The sequence below is a fragment of the Rhinolophus sinicus genome, chromosome 5, assembly GCF_057876585.1.
Source record: "Rhinolophus sinicus isolate RSI-liver-muscle chromosome 5, RSI-T2T, whole genome shotgun sequence".
In the NCBI taxonomy this organism is placed as follows: domain Eukaryota; kingdom Metazoa; phylum Chordata; class Mammalia; order Chiroptera; family Rhinolophidae; genus Rhinolophus; species Rhinolophus sinicus.
In genome coordinates, this window is record NC_142505.1 from 13750133 (window position 1) to 13766820 (window position 16688).

The 16688-nt window shown below is 40.2% G+C and overlaps 1 protein-coding gene across 6 annotated transcripts in view; it reads right to left on the reverse strand.

Annotated features, from left to right (window-relative positions):
* Positions 1-6478: 6478 nt before the first annotated feature.
* The window catches only part of OXSR1 (oxidative stress responsive kinase 1), a 75969-nt gene continuing 65759 nt past the window's right edge, over positions 6479-16688 (reverse strand). For 5 of the 6 annotated variants that reach the window (XM_019727612.3, XM_088798265.1, XM_088798262.1 and 2 more), the window contains 6 exons: positions 16391-16522; positions 14891-14955; positions 12509-12561; positions 10626-10694; positions 9713-9777; positions 6479-9284 (listed from right to left, as the gene is read on the reverse strand). In XM_019727612.3, coding sequence (XP_019583171.1) covers positions 9210-9284; positions 9713-9777; positions 10626-10694; positions 12509-12561; positions 14891-14955; positions 16391-16522 — 459 coding nt within the window. In that variant the 3' untranslated portion in view covers positions 6479-9209. The remainder of the gene's footprint in view (positions 9285-9712; positions 9778-10625; positions 10695-12508; positions 12562-14890; positions 14956-16390; positions 16523-16688) is intronic. The other variant, XM_088798261.1, reaches the window with a different exon arrangement.

Sequence of the window (16688 nt, forward strand, 5' to 3'; positions counted from 1 at the left end):
ACAACAATGTATTAGATTATCTATGCATATGTTGGATTGATTTAGTATTTTATTGAGGATTTATGTTCAGGAGAGATACTGCTTTCTAATTTTCTTGTCATGTCTTTGTCTGGTTTTGATATTAGGGTAATGCTACCTCATAGGAAAAGTTAGGAAGCATTCCCTCTGCTTTTATCTTCTGGAAAAGATTGTAAAGAATTGCCACAATTTCTTACTTAAATGTTTGGCAGTATTCATTCACGAACCCATTTGGGTCTAGTGCTTTCTGTTTTGGAAGGTTACCATGTTTCCCCCAAAATAAGACCTAATCGGAAAATAAGCCCTAAAATGATTTAGGATCACATCCCCTGAACATAAGCCCTAATGCGTCTTTTGGAGCAAAAATTAATATAAGACCCCGTCTTATTTTCAGGGAAACACGGTATTAGTTATTGACACATTTCTTTAATTTATATAGGCCTGTTTATAGACTCTTCTCATGTGAGTTTTGGTTTGTCTTTCAAGGAACTAGTCCATTTCATCTCGGTTGTCAAATATGTGGGTATAGAGTTGTTTGTAGTATTCTTTTATTATCCTTTTAATGTCTATAGAATTCGTAATGATGTCCTCTATTTCATTTCTGATGTTAGCAATTTTGTCTTCTCTTTTTTCTTAGTCTGGCTACAGGCTTGTCAATTTTATTGATCTTTTCAAGGAACAAGCTTTTAGTTTTGTTGGTTTTCCCTACTGTTTTCCTGTTTGTTTAACTGATTTCTGTTCTAAGTTTCTTTCTTTTACTTCCTTTGTCTTTAATTTGGTCTCCTTTTTCTAGTTTCATAAGGTAAGAGCTTAAATTACTGATTTCAGTTCTTTCTTCTTTTCTAATATATACATATTTAATGCTATAAATTTCCCTTTAAGCACTGCTTTCGCCATATCCCACAAATTTTGATAAAAATTGTATTTTCACTTTCATTTTGCTCAAAATATTTTTAAGTTTCTCTAGAGATTTCTTTTTGAACTAATTGTTATTTAAAAATGTGTTCTTTAATCTCCAAGTATTTTGAGATTTTTCTAGGTATCTTCATGTTATTCATTTCTAGTTGAATGAATAGAAATGTCACCTGAGAGCAGACATTGTGATTTTTATTCTTTTAAATTTATTAAGATATGTTTTGACACAGAATGTGGTCTACCTTGTTTTCTTTTTAAATGATTTTTATTGGGGAAGGGGAACAGGTCTTTATTGGGGGAACAGTGTGTACTTCCAGGATTTTTTTCCAAGTCGTTGTTCTTTCAATCTTAGTTGTGGAGGGCGCAGCTCAGCTCAAGGTCCAGTTGCCGTTGCTGTTGCTAGTTGCAGGGGACGCAGTCCACCATCCCTTGCGGGAGTCAAACCGGCAACCTTGTGTTTGAGAGCCTGCGTTCCAACCAACTGAGCCATCTGGGAGCTCAGCGGCAGCTCAGCTCAAGGTGCCGTGTTCAATCTTGGTTGCAGGGGGCAGAGCCCACCATCCCTTGTGGGACTCGAGGAATTGAACTGGCAACCTTGTGGTTGAGAGCCCACTGGCCCATGTGGGAATCGAACCAGCAGCCTTCGGAGTTAGGAGCATGGAGCTCTAACAGCCTGAGTCACCGGGCCGGCCTGTAGTCTACCTTGTTGAATGTGAGTTTGAGAAGAATGTTTTCTGTTTTTGGAGGGAGTAATCTATAGAGGTCCATTATATCCAGTTGATTGATAGTGCTGTTCAGTTTAACTATGTCTTTACTGATTTTCTGCCTGCTGGATTTGTTCATTTCTGATTAGAGGATGTTGAAGTCTCCAACTGTAATAGTAGATTCTTGTCTTGCTTCTTATAGTTCCATCAATTTTTGTCTGATGTACCTTGATACTGCTTTTAGGCAAATACACATTAAGAATTGTCTTCTTGGAGTACTGACGCCTTTATCATTATGTAATAATACTCTATCCCTGATAACGTTTCTTGCTCTGAAGTCTGCTGTGTCTGAAATATAGCTACTCCCACTTTCTTTTGGTTAGTGTTAGCATGCTATATCTTTCTCTATCCATTTACTTTTAATCTATGTGTCTACATCTAAAGTGTGGGTTTCTTGTAGACAACATATAGTTAGATCTTGTTTTTTGATCCACTCTGACAGTCTCTTCTCTTTTATTTGATATATTTTAGACCATTAACATTTAAAGCAATTAACACCGTTGGATTAGTATCTACTACATTTGTTACTGTTTTTTGTTCATTACTCTTGTTCTTTGTTCCTAAGTTTTCTACTTTTTCTGCCTTTTGCAGTTTTAACTGAGATTTTATGTCATTCTATTTTCTCTTCTTTCTTAGCTTATCAGTTATACCTTTTCTTTTCTTTTTTTTTCAGTGGTTGCCCTAGAGTTTGCAATATATATTTACAACTAACTGAAGTCCATTTTCAAAGAACACTATACCACTTTACAGGTAGTGCTAATACCACATAACAAAATAATCCTAATTCTCCCCTCTTGTTCTTTGCATCATTTCTGTCATATACATGGGCGATGATGATGATGATGATAATGGTGTGTGTGTGTGCGCGCGCGTGCACATGTGCATGCCTGTGTGTGTGATTTTATCTTCAATGCAGAAGACAGAAGCAGAGGGAATACTTCTTAACCTATTCTATAAGGCCAGCATTACCCTACTATCAAAACTTGACAAAGGCATTACACGAAAAGAAAACTAGAAAGCAGCGCCTCTCATGAACAAAGATGTAAAAATCCTCAATAAAATAGTAGCAAATTAAATCCAATAATGTATAAAAAGAATTATGGACCATGACCAAGTGGGATTTATCCCAGCTAATGCAAGGAAGGTTCAACATTTGAAAATCAATTAATGTAATCCATCACATCAACAGGCTAAGAAAAATCACATGACCACATCAATAGATGTAGAAAAAGCATTTGACAAAATCCAACACCCGTGCATGATAAAAACTCTCAGCAAACTATGACTAGAGGGTGACCTCAATTTGGTAAAGAACATCTACAAAAAGCCTATAGCTAATGTCATACTTAATGTTGAGAAACTAGCTTTTCTACTGAGATCAGGAACAAAGCAAGGACAGCCTCTCTCACCATTGCTTTTCAACATCATACTGGACATCCTGTAATGCAATAATGCTAGAAAAGGAAATAAAAGGTATATAGACTGGGAAGGAAGAAAACTGTCTTTATTTATTTGCAGATGACATGATTATGTACGTAAAAAAAACAAAAGAACAGGCAAAAATACTCTTGGAACCAGTAAGTGATTATAGCAAGGTTGCTGAATGTTAGGTTAATCAACAAAAGCTAATCACTTTCCTACATACCCACAATGAACACATGGAATTTGAAATTGAAAATGTAATACCATTTCTAGTAGCACCCCCAAAATGAAATACTTAGATATAAATCTAACAAAATATGTTAGAAACTACAAAACTGATGAAGGAAATCAACAAGGAACTAAATAAATGGAGAGATATTCTATGTTCATGGATAGGAAGATTCAAAACTGTCAAGATGCCAATTCTTCTCAATTTAATCTAGTGATTCAACACAATCTCAATCAAAATCCCAGCAAGTTATTTTGTGAATATTGACAAACTGATTCTAAACTTCATGTGGAGAGACAAAAGACCTAGAATAGCCAACACTATATTGAAGGAGAAGAGCAAAGTTAGAGCACTGACAATAGCTGACGTCAAGACTTACTATAAAGGGGTCAGCTTGGTGGCTCAGGTGGTTAGAGCTCCATGCTCTGAACTCCAAAGGCTGCCGGTTCAATTCCCACATGGGCTAGTGGGCTCCCAACAACAAGGTTGCCAGTTCGATTCCTCGACTCCCCAAGGGATGGTGGGCTGTGCCCCCTGCAACTAAGATTGAACATAGCACCTTGAGCTGAGCTGCCATTGAGCTCCCAGATAGCTCAGCTGGTTGGAGCACATCCCCTCTAACATCAAGGGATTGTGGGCTGTACCCCCTGCAACTGACAACGGCAACTGGACCTGGAGCTGAGCTGCGCCATCCACAACTAAGATTGAAAGGACAACAACTTGACTTGGAAAAAGTCCTGGAAGTACACACTGTTCCCCAATAAAGTCCTGTTCCCCTTAAAAAAAAAAAAAAAAGTTACTATAAAGCTACAATAGTCAGGACGGTGTGGTATTAGCAAAAGAATAGACAAATAATAGATCAACGGAATATAATAGAGAGCCTAGAAATAGACTCACAGATTCAAGTGATCTTTGACAAAAGACCAAAGCAATACAATGGAGCAAAAGTAGTCTTTTCAACAAATGGTGCTGGAACTACTAGACAACCAAATCTAGACACAGACCTTACTCTTGTCACAAAAATTCACTCAAAATGCATCACAAGCCACATTGTAAACTGCAAAACTATACAACTTGTAGAAGATAACATAGGCGAAAATCTAGATAACATTGTGTAATGACTTTCTAGATACAGCATCAAAGGCATAATCCATGAAAAAAATCATGGATGAGCCAGACTTCATTAAAATTAAACCTTTTGCTCTGTAAAAGACACTGTTAAGACAATAAGACACGCCACAGACTCGAAAAAACATTTGCAAAAGACATATCTGATAAAAAATACTGTTACCCAAAATATATAAAGAACTCTTAAAACTCAACAATAAGGAAACAAACAACGTGATTAACAATGGGCAAGAGACCTGAACAGACATCTCACCAAAGAAAATAAACAGATCTAAATGAGCATTTGAAAAGATGTTCAACATTATATCACTGGAGAATTGCAAATTAAAATGAGATAGCACTATACATCTGTTACAACAGCCAAAATCTAAAAACACTGACACCACCAAATGTTGGCAAAGATGTGGAGCAACAGGAACTCTCCTTCACTGATGGGAAGGCAAAATAGTACCGCCACTTTGGGAAGACAGTTGGTGGCTTCTTACAATCCACAATTGGGCTCCTTGGTATTTACCCAAAGGAGTTCAAAATTCATATCCACACAAAACCCTGCACAATGTTTACTGCATCTTTATTCATAACTGTCAAAACTCAGAAGCAACCAGTAGGTGAACAGATAACAAACTGGTCCATCCAGACATGGAACATTATTCAGTGCTAAAAAGAAATGAACTATGAAGCCATGAAGACCTGTAGAAACCTCAAATGTTTCTTACCAAGTGAAAGAAACTATTCTGAAAAGGCTATATGCAGTATGATTCTAACTTTATGGCATTCTGGAAAAGGCAAAACCATGGAGATGGTAAAAAGATCAGCAGTTGTCGGGGACTAGAGGGGAGGGAGGAATGAACAGGCAGCAAGCATACAGAGGATTTTAGGGCAGTGCAACTATTCTGATCCTGTAACGATGAGTACATGTCATTACACATTTGTCCAAACCCACAGAATGCACAACAGCAAGAGTGAACCTGAGTGTAAACTATGGACTCTGAGTGATAATGACGTGTCAATGTATGTTCACTCGTCGACTGTAATAAATGTACTATTCTGGTGCGAGATGTTGACAGTGCAGGGGCGGGGGGGGGGTCTGTGCATGTGTGAGTTCAGGGGTTATATGGAACTCTGCATACTTTCTGCTCAATTTTGCTATGAGACTTAAAGTGCTCTAAAAAATAAAGGGGTAGGTGAGCTGACCCAAAGGAAGAATCCATGAACTGCCGCACTGAACAATATGACTATGAAGAGGCAGAGCTAGGGAATCAGGCCTCTGAACAAGCTCTGATAATGTTAGAGAGAACAGGCATGTGGAGAGGCTCTATTTACTCTTGCTTCGTCCCCTTGCCCCCCCAGATTCCATGATCACTTCTAAATTACTGGTACCTCCTTTCTGTCCCCACAATAATCAGAGTCCACATTTACAACCTGCTTATCTTGAATGCAAATTCAATCAGATGTGTTATTGTCACTCCAAGGCTTCCAGACTTGAGCTCTAGATTACCAGGAGCCACACGCAGTCCTCTCGTGGTTCAAAGGCCATCTTCTGGTGGGAAGGACTTACGATCAGAGAGATTACTTATCTGGGAGGTGGAGGAATACGGAGGGGTCTGGAATCTTACATGAAATCCCACCATTGCAACATCAAAGCCAAATAGGGACAAGTTCAGCGCTGCTCTGAACTTTCTAAAAGGGACTCCCAAGGACTTGAATCTGGCGTCTTTCCCCTGCCCAACAGTACGAACAGAATCAGTTAGAAAAGGTCAATACAAGGAGTTCCCTATCTCACCCTGTGAAATCCCCTTGGGCAGATCTTACCTTGCTCTCTTCCGGGATTTCAGTTTGCCCATTTGTACAAAGGTTTTAAGCTGTTGTGATTTGTAGATATATACTTTCTTTAGTTAATGTGCACTTTGGCTTTTTTCTATTCGCATGAAAAATTAAAGTTAGTAGTGACTCCCTGACCCACTCCCCACCATAGCGACTAAAGTAAAGAATCCTTACACCATGACAGACAATTTCCTCTTTATTGATTAAAAATGATGGAAACATGCAGCAAAATACAAAGTCAAAAAAAGGGGAAAAAAAGTCAAATATTTTACATCTTTCATAATCTAGCATACGTCATAAGGAGGAACCTCCATTTATTGATACACCATTATTCTATCCTCCAGATTATTAAATAGTATCATCTGGCTCTAGATTTGGTTCAAAACTTAAGCAAAAAACCCAAACAAATCCATTAGTCATTTAGAAAGACCATACATTTCACAAATAGCATTGGCACATGTTACCTTGTGCTAAAGTTAGTCCCTACCCCAGGGGCCAGTGATCCTGGGGACCTCAGGACAGAGATGTACCTTGAATCACCACTCCTGGAGAGGAGCCAGGTCACTCACTCGGTCACATGCTGTCCCACCTGGGAAGTTTCTGTTCACTTATTTTCTCAGCATCACTGCATAAGGCAGCAAAGGGAGTCCACCATACATCATGCAGAAGAAAAATAACACTGTCCTGGGTTTGGTGTCTGACTCCTAATTCCCAGCAGGGCAAAAAACGAACTGAAAGGAAAGAGAAAGCCCTAGCCCACTTCTACTGTCATGCCTGTCCCACTGCAGTTCAAAGGTAACGGCGGGCTGGAGAAATGGAACAGGAGGGTGGGCTGCCGCTTCCTCCCAGCCTGGGCTTTAGACCATCTCCAAACAGAAAGCTAGAACAGAGTGATGCTACCACCTCTTGGATTCAAAAGTACATTATGATGGGCTTGTTTGCCACCAAAACACAGACTCTAAGGTAAGCCACTAGTCTTGTGCCAAAGAGGACACTATCTTTTTTTCATACCTGTTCCAACATCTCCCTGTCCTCCCTCGACCTGCCTCCAAGAGAAAAGGAAGGAAGGAAGGAAGGAAGGAAGGAAGGAAGGAAGGAAGGAAGGAAGGAAGGAAGGAAGGAAAGAAGGAAGGAAGGAAGAAAGAAAGAAAGGGAAGCTAAATATTTTTTCCAGCAATCTAATCCATCTTCTTTACTCTCTCCAGGCTCAGCAGGCTCCCTCCTGTTAACAATCCTGCTGGGATCATAGGCTTTGGTGTCTGATCCTCTAATCTACTTCCCAACGCTCATCTCCAATTCATGCCCTTACCCTCTCCCCCACGTCCATTCCTTCCCAACATGCCTTTGCATCCAGGGTAGGTGAAGCAAGCCCAGGACTAAAACTATAAGCTCAGGATGAAATAAGAACTTTAGCAAGTCAGCTGTGGGGAAAGCTTTCAGAGATGCTACAAGAGAAAACTAGGTGAAGCCATCTTGTTACTCATAGACCAACAATGCTGGAAAGGACTGAAGCCATTCTGTAAGAGGCAACTCTCCCATTTTTATGGGGCCACAGTCCCTCTTTGTGTGTTGTTTTAAGGCCAGATTGAGGACACCTTTCATATACAAAACTTGTTAGGGCTATTTGCAGTTAAGCAAAGGCTGACTGTGAAACAGTAGGACAAAAAAAAAAAATTAACCCCACTGATAATTCACATATTGCATTATGAGTGCTCTTTTTTAAAAACCTAAAGAATAATTTATATTATTTCTGTAGAAAATCAAATGAACACTGTCTACTCATAAATCCTAAAAGTCACGGCACATGTGGTTTCCCTTTCCGCCTTGGGTCAGGTTCAGCGCACCGCAGTGGGGACCCCCTCCAAAGGGTCAGTGCAGGCGAGGGGGCCGAAGGCAGGCCTCTCGGGCCCAATGTGAATCTCCTTTATTGCTGCAGAAATCTCAGCCTTGCATTTCCTCATGACTCGGAGGCCAGGCAAATTGATTCCCATGGGAGGATTGAGGAGCAGTTTTTCTTCAATTTCATTTTTTTAAATTCTGAAAATAAATACTTCCACAATGAAATGAGTTATGATTTTTCCTGTTCAAAAACCACTGCTGGGAAAATTCACGTTTGCAATCCATTCCGTGATGTTTTCTCTAAAAACAGTCTGAAGTTTTCCTTTGAAGGATCTGATGGCTGAAGTCTGACTACAGTCAGATGTTTTGCACCAGCTGAAGTTAAGGCTAGCAACCCTTTCTGGAGGGAGTGGTGAAGAGGGGTGCCTGAGAGCAGCTTCAGCAAAACGCTTAGGAACATCATGAACAAAACTAGAACACAGTTTAGGCTGCCTCCATCTGAGGCTGTGCTTTTTCCTAACAAAGGTTGCTAGAATTCACATCAGATACAAAAAAACAAAAAACAAAAAACCAAACAAACCCTAAATTAAATTCTCTGGGCTCCAGATGAACAATCAACTTCTAATTGCTACTTCAGTGGGGTAAAGAGATATCCCAAAATGCCCACATCCTGTCAGGTGTGGGAGAACAGGCAGCACGAGGAAGCCCAATATAGCTGCTACTTTCCACCCAGTGTCATCACTGGAGTAAGGCAAGATGAGCTGAGAAATCTCCCTCCTGTGCCTTGAAGCACACAGGCCGCTTCTCAGACGGAGGAAGACAGGGGACATGTGCAGTAAGTTTACAAACGGAACTCTTTAAAGGGATGCTGGCCACTGGTGATCCAACTTTTCTTTCCCTGTGGGAAAAAGGGGGAATGATGGCAGGAAGAACATAAAGAAAGACCTCTAAAGCTCCTAGCTGGGAGGTTTGTTGCTGGGTTCTTTGGCAGTAGTGGGTTTAGGCCAACAGAAGCAACAGAGATACGTATGTGTGGAATCTCCTTAGGCCGCCTCTTCCAGGGCTGTGGTTTAGCTGATGCTGAGCTGGGCAAATCCTATTAGTTTACCATCATCGGGAATATCCGAGCCTTCGACACCAGATGCCTAAGGACCAAACAAAACGAGAAGCTGTGGCTATTTATAAACAAAACTACAGGTAGCAATTAAAACTGATATGGGGACTATGAGAAGGCAGGCAGTGGGGGACAGGTCCCTGGGCTACAAACAGGAGGTGGACGAAGGTGTCTCTTCCAGAAAGGGTGGTGGCTGGGCACATAGCTGGAGTCCAGCTGGCTAACAATCTCTCCTAAGAATAGTCAAGGGCCTGAGGTAGGAGACTTCCTGGGAGGGGCAGAGGAAGGGAGGCCACTCAAAGGAAGATTTCAGCCCAGGGCTTGGGGGCACTAACTGAACACAATCACTATATTTTATAATTCTCATCACCCCGGGAATATGGAAGCTGGTCTGAAAGGGCTGCTGGTATGAAAAAAAAAAGTAAGATGGTTTAACATGGAGGAGGAAGAGATGAATACCAGTTTGAAAGTGACAGATCGATTTGACTGGGGTTCTTCCACAATTTTCTGCAAATTAGCTGCCACTGTAATCATACAAACAGAGAAAGTAATGAGAAGCTTAGTAAATCCACTTTCAACCATATTTTAAGAACTTAAATCGTAGTTTAGAATCTTCTATGTACAATCAAAATGGAAGCAGAAAGATAAACCACTCCCCAAATGAAAGTATCTTTTAACTCAACTTCAAGTAGCACAAATACATCTTGAATCATTGTCATATTAACTTTCTTTAGCATGCTGTATTAACTTAGGAAAGACACTCAGGTGAAAGAAGTATGATTTGTTTATTCAGGGGCCAGAAAGCCCCAGACTGGGAATCAGCAAACTATGGCCTGTGGCCTATTTCTATTCTGCCTGTGAGTTAAGGGTGGTTAAAAACAACAGACACTGTACATGGCCCCCAAAGCCTAAACTATTACTAGCTGGCCCTTTACAGAAAAACTTTGCTGATGTTCCCTAGACATTGGTCTTTTCCTTCAGTAATATGTACCTATGGCCTGTGTCTTCCTGCTTTTTCTAGGACTATATCTCTAAGGATTTTTGCTTACCTCAGCTCCACAAAAGTAGAGTTCATCATCCAAAATGGGTCAGACACAGCCAAACTTAAATTAACTTGTGACTTTTGCCATCACTTCTACCAGGGTCTCTCAAAGAACTGGGTGTGCTTTCGCTTACTATCTTCGGGGGTCACAAAGCAAACTCAGAAGTGAGATTTTTGTTGTAAGGACCTGTCCCCAAGAACTGTTAGTTCAGCCAAGCTAAGAACCATTTCAAGAATCGTTAGACATGCTCAGTGGAATCAAAGCCTAGTATTCTTGGTCCTAACTGCACAGACGGAGACACAGGGGCACAAAGGCACAAAGCAAGTTACCTATTACTAAATCCCTTCCATCGACCAGGCCAGCAGAAATGAGTTCCTGAGAGACACCTTCCGCTGTATCTGCAAGGACAAAAAAGATGTGCTCCATTTCTGGTACATGCATGTCACTGCTAACTCTCAGAGCGGATGCTGGCGCTGCCAGATTTCAGCTGCTAAATCTACAGGACCACGAAGGCAGGCAGGAGTCTTCCTCCCGCTCAAAGGTTTTTCCTACGACTGAGATTATTTTATGTGAGGGATTCTCACAGGTCTAGCGAGAGGGCCAAATCAATACCACCAGATGGCAAATCTCAGCTCAATGTAAAGATAACTTTCTAGATAATGGTGTAACTTAGGTGGGTTCAGGCCCTTCCTGGGAGAGCACCTGACAGTGATGCTGCAGAAGAAAACTCCTATTCTGAGGGCAGGCCTGGACCTGAGCCCAGTGAGCTCTGAGACATGATGACGAGCATGCACCATCTCCAGGGCTAATAATAAAAGTGATTTTTTTTCTCAATTACGTCTTGAGAGAACTAAATGTAATTTCTTCTCTTTGGGGGTCATACTCCATGCTTTTTGCTAAAATCATTTTCTTTTTTCTTCTGGTGGGCTTCTCTTCATATTTACTTATTCCAGGTGGTATAATCTGAGCAATGGGTGTACCAAGAAACTGAAGATGAGGAGAGTATCCCCAATTACTTTCACCTCTGACTCAGTGGGGCTGCCTCCTGAAGACTGAACACTGAACCCCTCAGAGGGGATGGGAGGACTGGGGAAGGGTTGTGCACACATTTGAGCAGATGACCAGAGATTTAAATTAGTTCTTTAAAATGTAACTCTGCCTGGCTTTAGAAAAGTAAAACGGGTACACCTCGGTACATCTTCATCTGTTCTCTTTAATAGTTGTTGATGATACTGAGACAGCAAGAAGAGTAAGCATGGCACACAGGCCAGATATCAGTTGGCTGCTGGCCACTTCCCAAATCTGAACTGTGAGTAACGAAGGCAACAAGCCTTGTCCCAGGGAGAAGCTCATGGCTAAAAACTATGCATGACGGGGCTTAGCTTCAGCCTCAGAGAGGAGACTGGAAGCCTTGTTTCTTCTTTATTGTCATGGAAGACAACCATGTTCAGTGGTAAGAGCAAGAACTTTGCACTCTGACAGATCTGCGTTTGAATTCCAGCTACACCTCTTCCCAGCTGTGTGAACTGCAACAAGTTACTTCACCTCTCTCTAAGCACTGATTTCATCACCTATACAATGTGGATAGTAATCTTTCCTTATGAGGCTGTATTGAGAATTTAATGAGATAATGCTTAGCACACGCCTGGCCTAAAGTAAGCAGTCAATTAGAGCTATATTAATTACTGTTAGTATTAAACAGTTAACCCTGAACAATGCAGGGGGCGGGTTGGGGGCTCTGATCACCAGTGTAGTCGGATAACTTTGGACTCCACAAAAACTTAACCACTAAGAGCTTACTGTTGACTGGAAGCCTTACCACTAACATAAAAAGTCAATTAATACATATTTTGTATGTTATATGTATTATATGCTTCATTCTAACAATAAAGTAAGCTTAGTAACATTCTCCTAACGTTATTAAGAAAATCGTAAGGAAGACAAAAATACATTTACAGTATTTTTTAAAAATCCACGTATAAGCGGACCCACGCAGTTCAAACCCATGTTGTTCAAAGGTCAACTGTACTAGAATTTCTAAATGAAGTTAGTAGTAACTAAATTGCGTTTTTATTTTATTCATATGCTTCCATAACTCTTTAAATCAGGAACACTTGTATAATCCTGTAACAGCAAAATATATCTAAAGGACAAAAACTTCACCACACATTTCATTAAACAAATTAGAAGTTATTTTGTTTCAATGCCTCACCTCTCCCAGGAGTAAATTCGAATCGAATATCATTTAGTTCCTTTTTTGAATTCCTATGAAAGAAAACAGAATGTGTAAAATCAATTTCTGAATTTACGCATACAGACTCTGCCAACATATATTAGGAAAGCTGTGCCTCCACAAAGATTGCTCTATTCCCACAGATCATACGATTTGTCCTAATGAGCTCACGCTGCAGGGCTCAGAGCAAGCAACTCACAGTGATCATCTGATTGTCCGACAAACCTTTTAACATATGTCCTCCAGTGATCGATATAAAAAACTCATGTTTTTATATCCCTACTCCCATCCTTATTCCCAGTAAGATGATCATATAAAACCAAGAGGAAAATGTGTCTGAGCACAGGGAGGTGTGATTAAACTGGCATAGGATGCCCTTTTCAGCCTCACCTCCACTCCCACCCCACTCTCCCTATGCTTAGGAGAATCCCTGTTCAAACCTGTAACTGGTGAGGGGCAGTTACAGTGATCACGCACCACACACACCATGTACTGAGATTAACCAGCCTCCCTGGAGATTCTGGCTGAAGGTGGAGAAATTAGAACATTATGTCTAAAGGCAGACACGCCTGATCACTTAGGATCCGAATCTATTTTTTATCTAAACAATGCAGAGGGCTTAGGTGTATCTGACAAATACTTGAGGATGTTACTGAAATTGTGCCTAAAATACAGCTACCCATCTCCAACACAACCTGCCCCAAGGTGACTTTTTCCCTGCACTTCACCTCCTTTGTGCATTTGCATACACAGACTTTCACTTCTGCATGTATACTACCTTAAATTTGTTTTTAGCTATGTTAGTACATAATACAAATCAACTTCGAACCTCGACTTGATTACCAAGTGAGGCATTTCATTTTCTCTTTTCTTGGTATCCTTCCATAATAGCCAAAAGTGCTACATGTAGTCTGCTGCCTACATAACTGTTCAGTTATTCTTTCTGAAACCAGAATAAAATTAAGATAGACTGTTCAGCATCATTTTAGTTATTTATCTGGCAGGCCAAACACAAACACCTTCAAAGACAATATGCTAACTGGATTAAACCTCTTCTAAACATTTAACTTCAAAGTCTTTATTACTGAGAATAAGAATCTAGCCTAGTCTTCCATAAGCAGGGTCGCAATAGAGTCCATTAAAAAAACCCACCTTCTCAAAAGCTAACTATGTCACTTAAAAAAGTACCTTCTCCACCTTCCTGAAGCACATGTCAAATAGAATTTTTGTACTGTCTATTAACTGCTATATAACTGCTATAAGATTTCTAAAGAAAATTTTGAAAAGACACAAGTGGTATTCTTTATGTACAATTAAAATAGGATAAGATTATCAAAACATTCTATTAATTCAGAACTATTTGAGATAAAACGAGGTTTACTGAATAAGCTTCTGTAAAGGAAAGGTAACCAAATCTGCTTTCTTCATATTTATAGCATAATTTCATTGCTCCTAGTGGTAAAATCAAAACATGCTCAAAACAGCTCTTGCTGTCTTTATCTCTAATTATGGTCATACCAAGAGGAAGGAATTAGGCAATGGTAATTCAGTGGAACTATTTTTAAAATGTTACTAATAGTTAAAGAAGGCCTGAGCTACCTCAGGTGATGCTTTTGAAATTAATTTTTTAAAATGCATTTATGAGTACAAAGACCTCAGTAGAGCAATACAACAGCCATAGCTATTCAGACAGCTAATACAACAGACAAGAATGCTCTTGAATCCTAATCCAACTATCTGCAGAGGGAGAAAGGGTTAAAATAAACAGATCACCACCGATGCCACTTCCTGTGAATTGATTGTCAGGGACTCTCCAGATGCCCCAACCAAGAACTATCAATTAAGAATACTTACTGTAAAATAGAGAAAAAGACTAAAAACATGCTTAGAGGTTTTTCCTTTCATCTTTTTAAGAACAAGGCCTTTATTTGATTTATCATGATCAGAAAGCGCTCCACTCTTGGGTTAGTTGGTCTCAGAGTCCATGACCTTTATATGGTCATAATCACAAGACTAATTTTGCAGATACATCAACTAGTGCTGCTCCCCTAAAAACTGTTCCTCAAATACAGATCACACTCCTAACTTAAATAGCTATCCTGCAAACGCAAAGTCGTCACTGTTAGTGGAGAAACAACCAAGAGAATGTGAGTTATCAGTTGACTTGTTAACCCCAGGGACTCACAATGTTGCTATTATTTCTCAGGGAAACAATACACCTACAAGCCAACTTGCTGCTGGAAGGACATACAATCCTATCCAGTTACTCTCAGGCACAGACTATTGGAATAAGGAGTAACTTTCGAAGAGAAAACAGCATATTCGCAATATTCAGAAAACAAAACAAAAATGTCTGCTTACCTTAATCTTAGTACTAGACTGATGGGGATCTTGGTTTCTTGTGAACTTGCTCCTGAAGAATCAGCCTAAAAAGCATTGAAAGGTATAAAGTCATTGCATGGACTATTAAGCATGGAGGTGACTAATGGTCATCTGTAGAGGAATCATCCACTTGGCAGCAATTTTCTTCAACTCCAGGTGAGGCCATCCTAGTCCCCAGGGCATTCCCTGCAGTGGGAGGACATGCACGCCAAGGAAGCAACCAGAGCTGAACGTCAGCCTGAGTCGAACACAATTAGAAAGATAATTCTCAAACCCACATGAAATTCTATATGTAGCCACATTTCAATTTTATATTTCTCAGATCCCTGTTCCCCTCGACAAGGGTGAAAAACACGAAGCTGGGTTCTTCCCGTTTAAAAAAATCTCCCAGTGTAACATATGGAAACACACAGGGAGGATCTAAATTGGCTGCCCCTTCAGGAAGCCACCCAATTTGGAGATTCCAGGTCTTTTAAGGGCTAAACTAATCCTCTCTAAAACCTGGACAATCATCCCTTGCTTAGTGGAGGGATATACATTCTACTTAAGTTGTTTGTAAAATGAACTCCATCTTTCTATCAGTTTCATAAGACAACTGTATCTTTTCCCACATGGGCAGACATGGAAAGCTTGGGTGATGAAAAGGTTAAATGAAGTCAGTACCACGACAAACTGGAAGCGCTCAAAGCGGTGGTTCTAAAGGCAGACCACCACTGGGGTGTACAAAAATGGCAATTCTGATTTTTTCTATTTCTTTCCATCTAAAATGTTAGGGGGGAAAAAAAGGAACCTCTAATATTTAATAAATGAACAGACTCTGAAACCCTTACTCTAACCATAGAGCATAAGGTCACATGCTACATACAGTATTTGAGGGTCCTTAAGGAAACGAGTGGGAGCTACTCAGCGGGGCAGGGGGAAAGTGCGGGGGGGAGGGGGGGATGAGGCCTTTGTTCCCTTGGCTGCTTTCAGAAATTTGTGCGTCTGATTATGTGGATTTATAGATTACATTACCTCATCTTAATAAAACCAACCCTTACAAAACTGACAAATATCTTAAAAAGAATAATACAGGAAAATCATGGATGGGAGACAGTATTAATAAATACAAACAAAATAAATAAGTGAACAAAAAGAAAACAAAACAGCTAACAATTCTCCAAGTGTCAAGAAGAACTCAGTCAGCTGCATTCTCAAGTAAAACATAATAATGATCTAGTAAAAATCTGACAAGAAATTAACACCCAAATTTTTGATGTTTGGAATGTTTCTATCATGAACTTATTTTGTTACTGAAAAACCTTTGTGATACTTGCAAAACTCTCTTAACTGCCTACATTACAACTGTGAAAACAGAATTTCTAACTTGTTTCAAACCCTACCAAGACATCAACCTATTACAGTGTGTGTGTTCCACATTACTCTCTGCTTTCTTCATTGACCCAGAAGGTTGACCACTAAAGCGTGTCCCTGCTTTACCTGAGCTGTTTTTGCTGGCTCTGTGGGGGGCTGGAGAGAGACTTGAGTTGGCTGTGCAGGCTGAGGTAGATGACCAGAAATCTGTTCTGGAACTTGAAGTACAGTACCCTCGGGATCAGGTGTTGGAAACAGCTGTAACAGAAACATACACAACTGCAGGTCCGCAAATAATGTCGTTTTGTTCAAAGTCACTGAATGAGGTTGGCTGCACCTCAAAAATCTATGCACTCTTTTGTGTCTGGCTTCTCTCACTTAGCATAGTTTTTTGAGGTTCAGTGATACTGTAGTATTTTAGTCT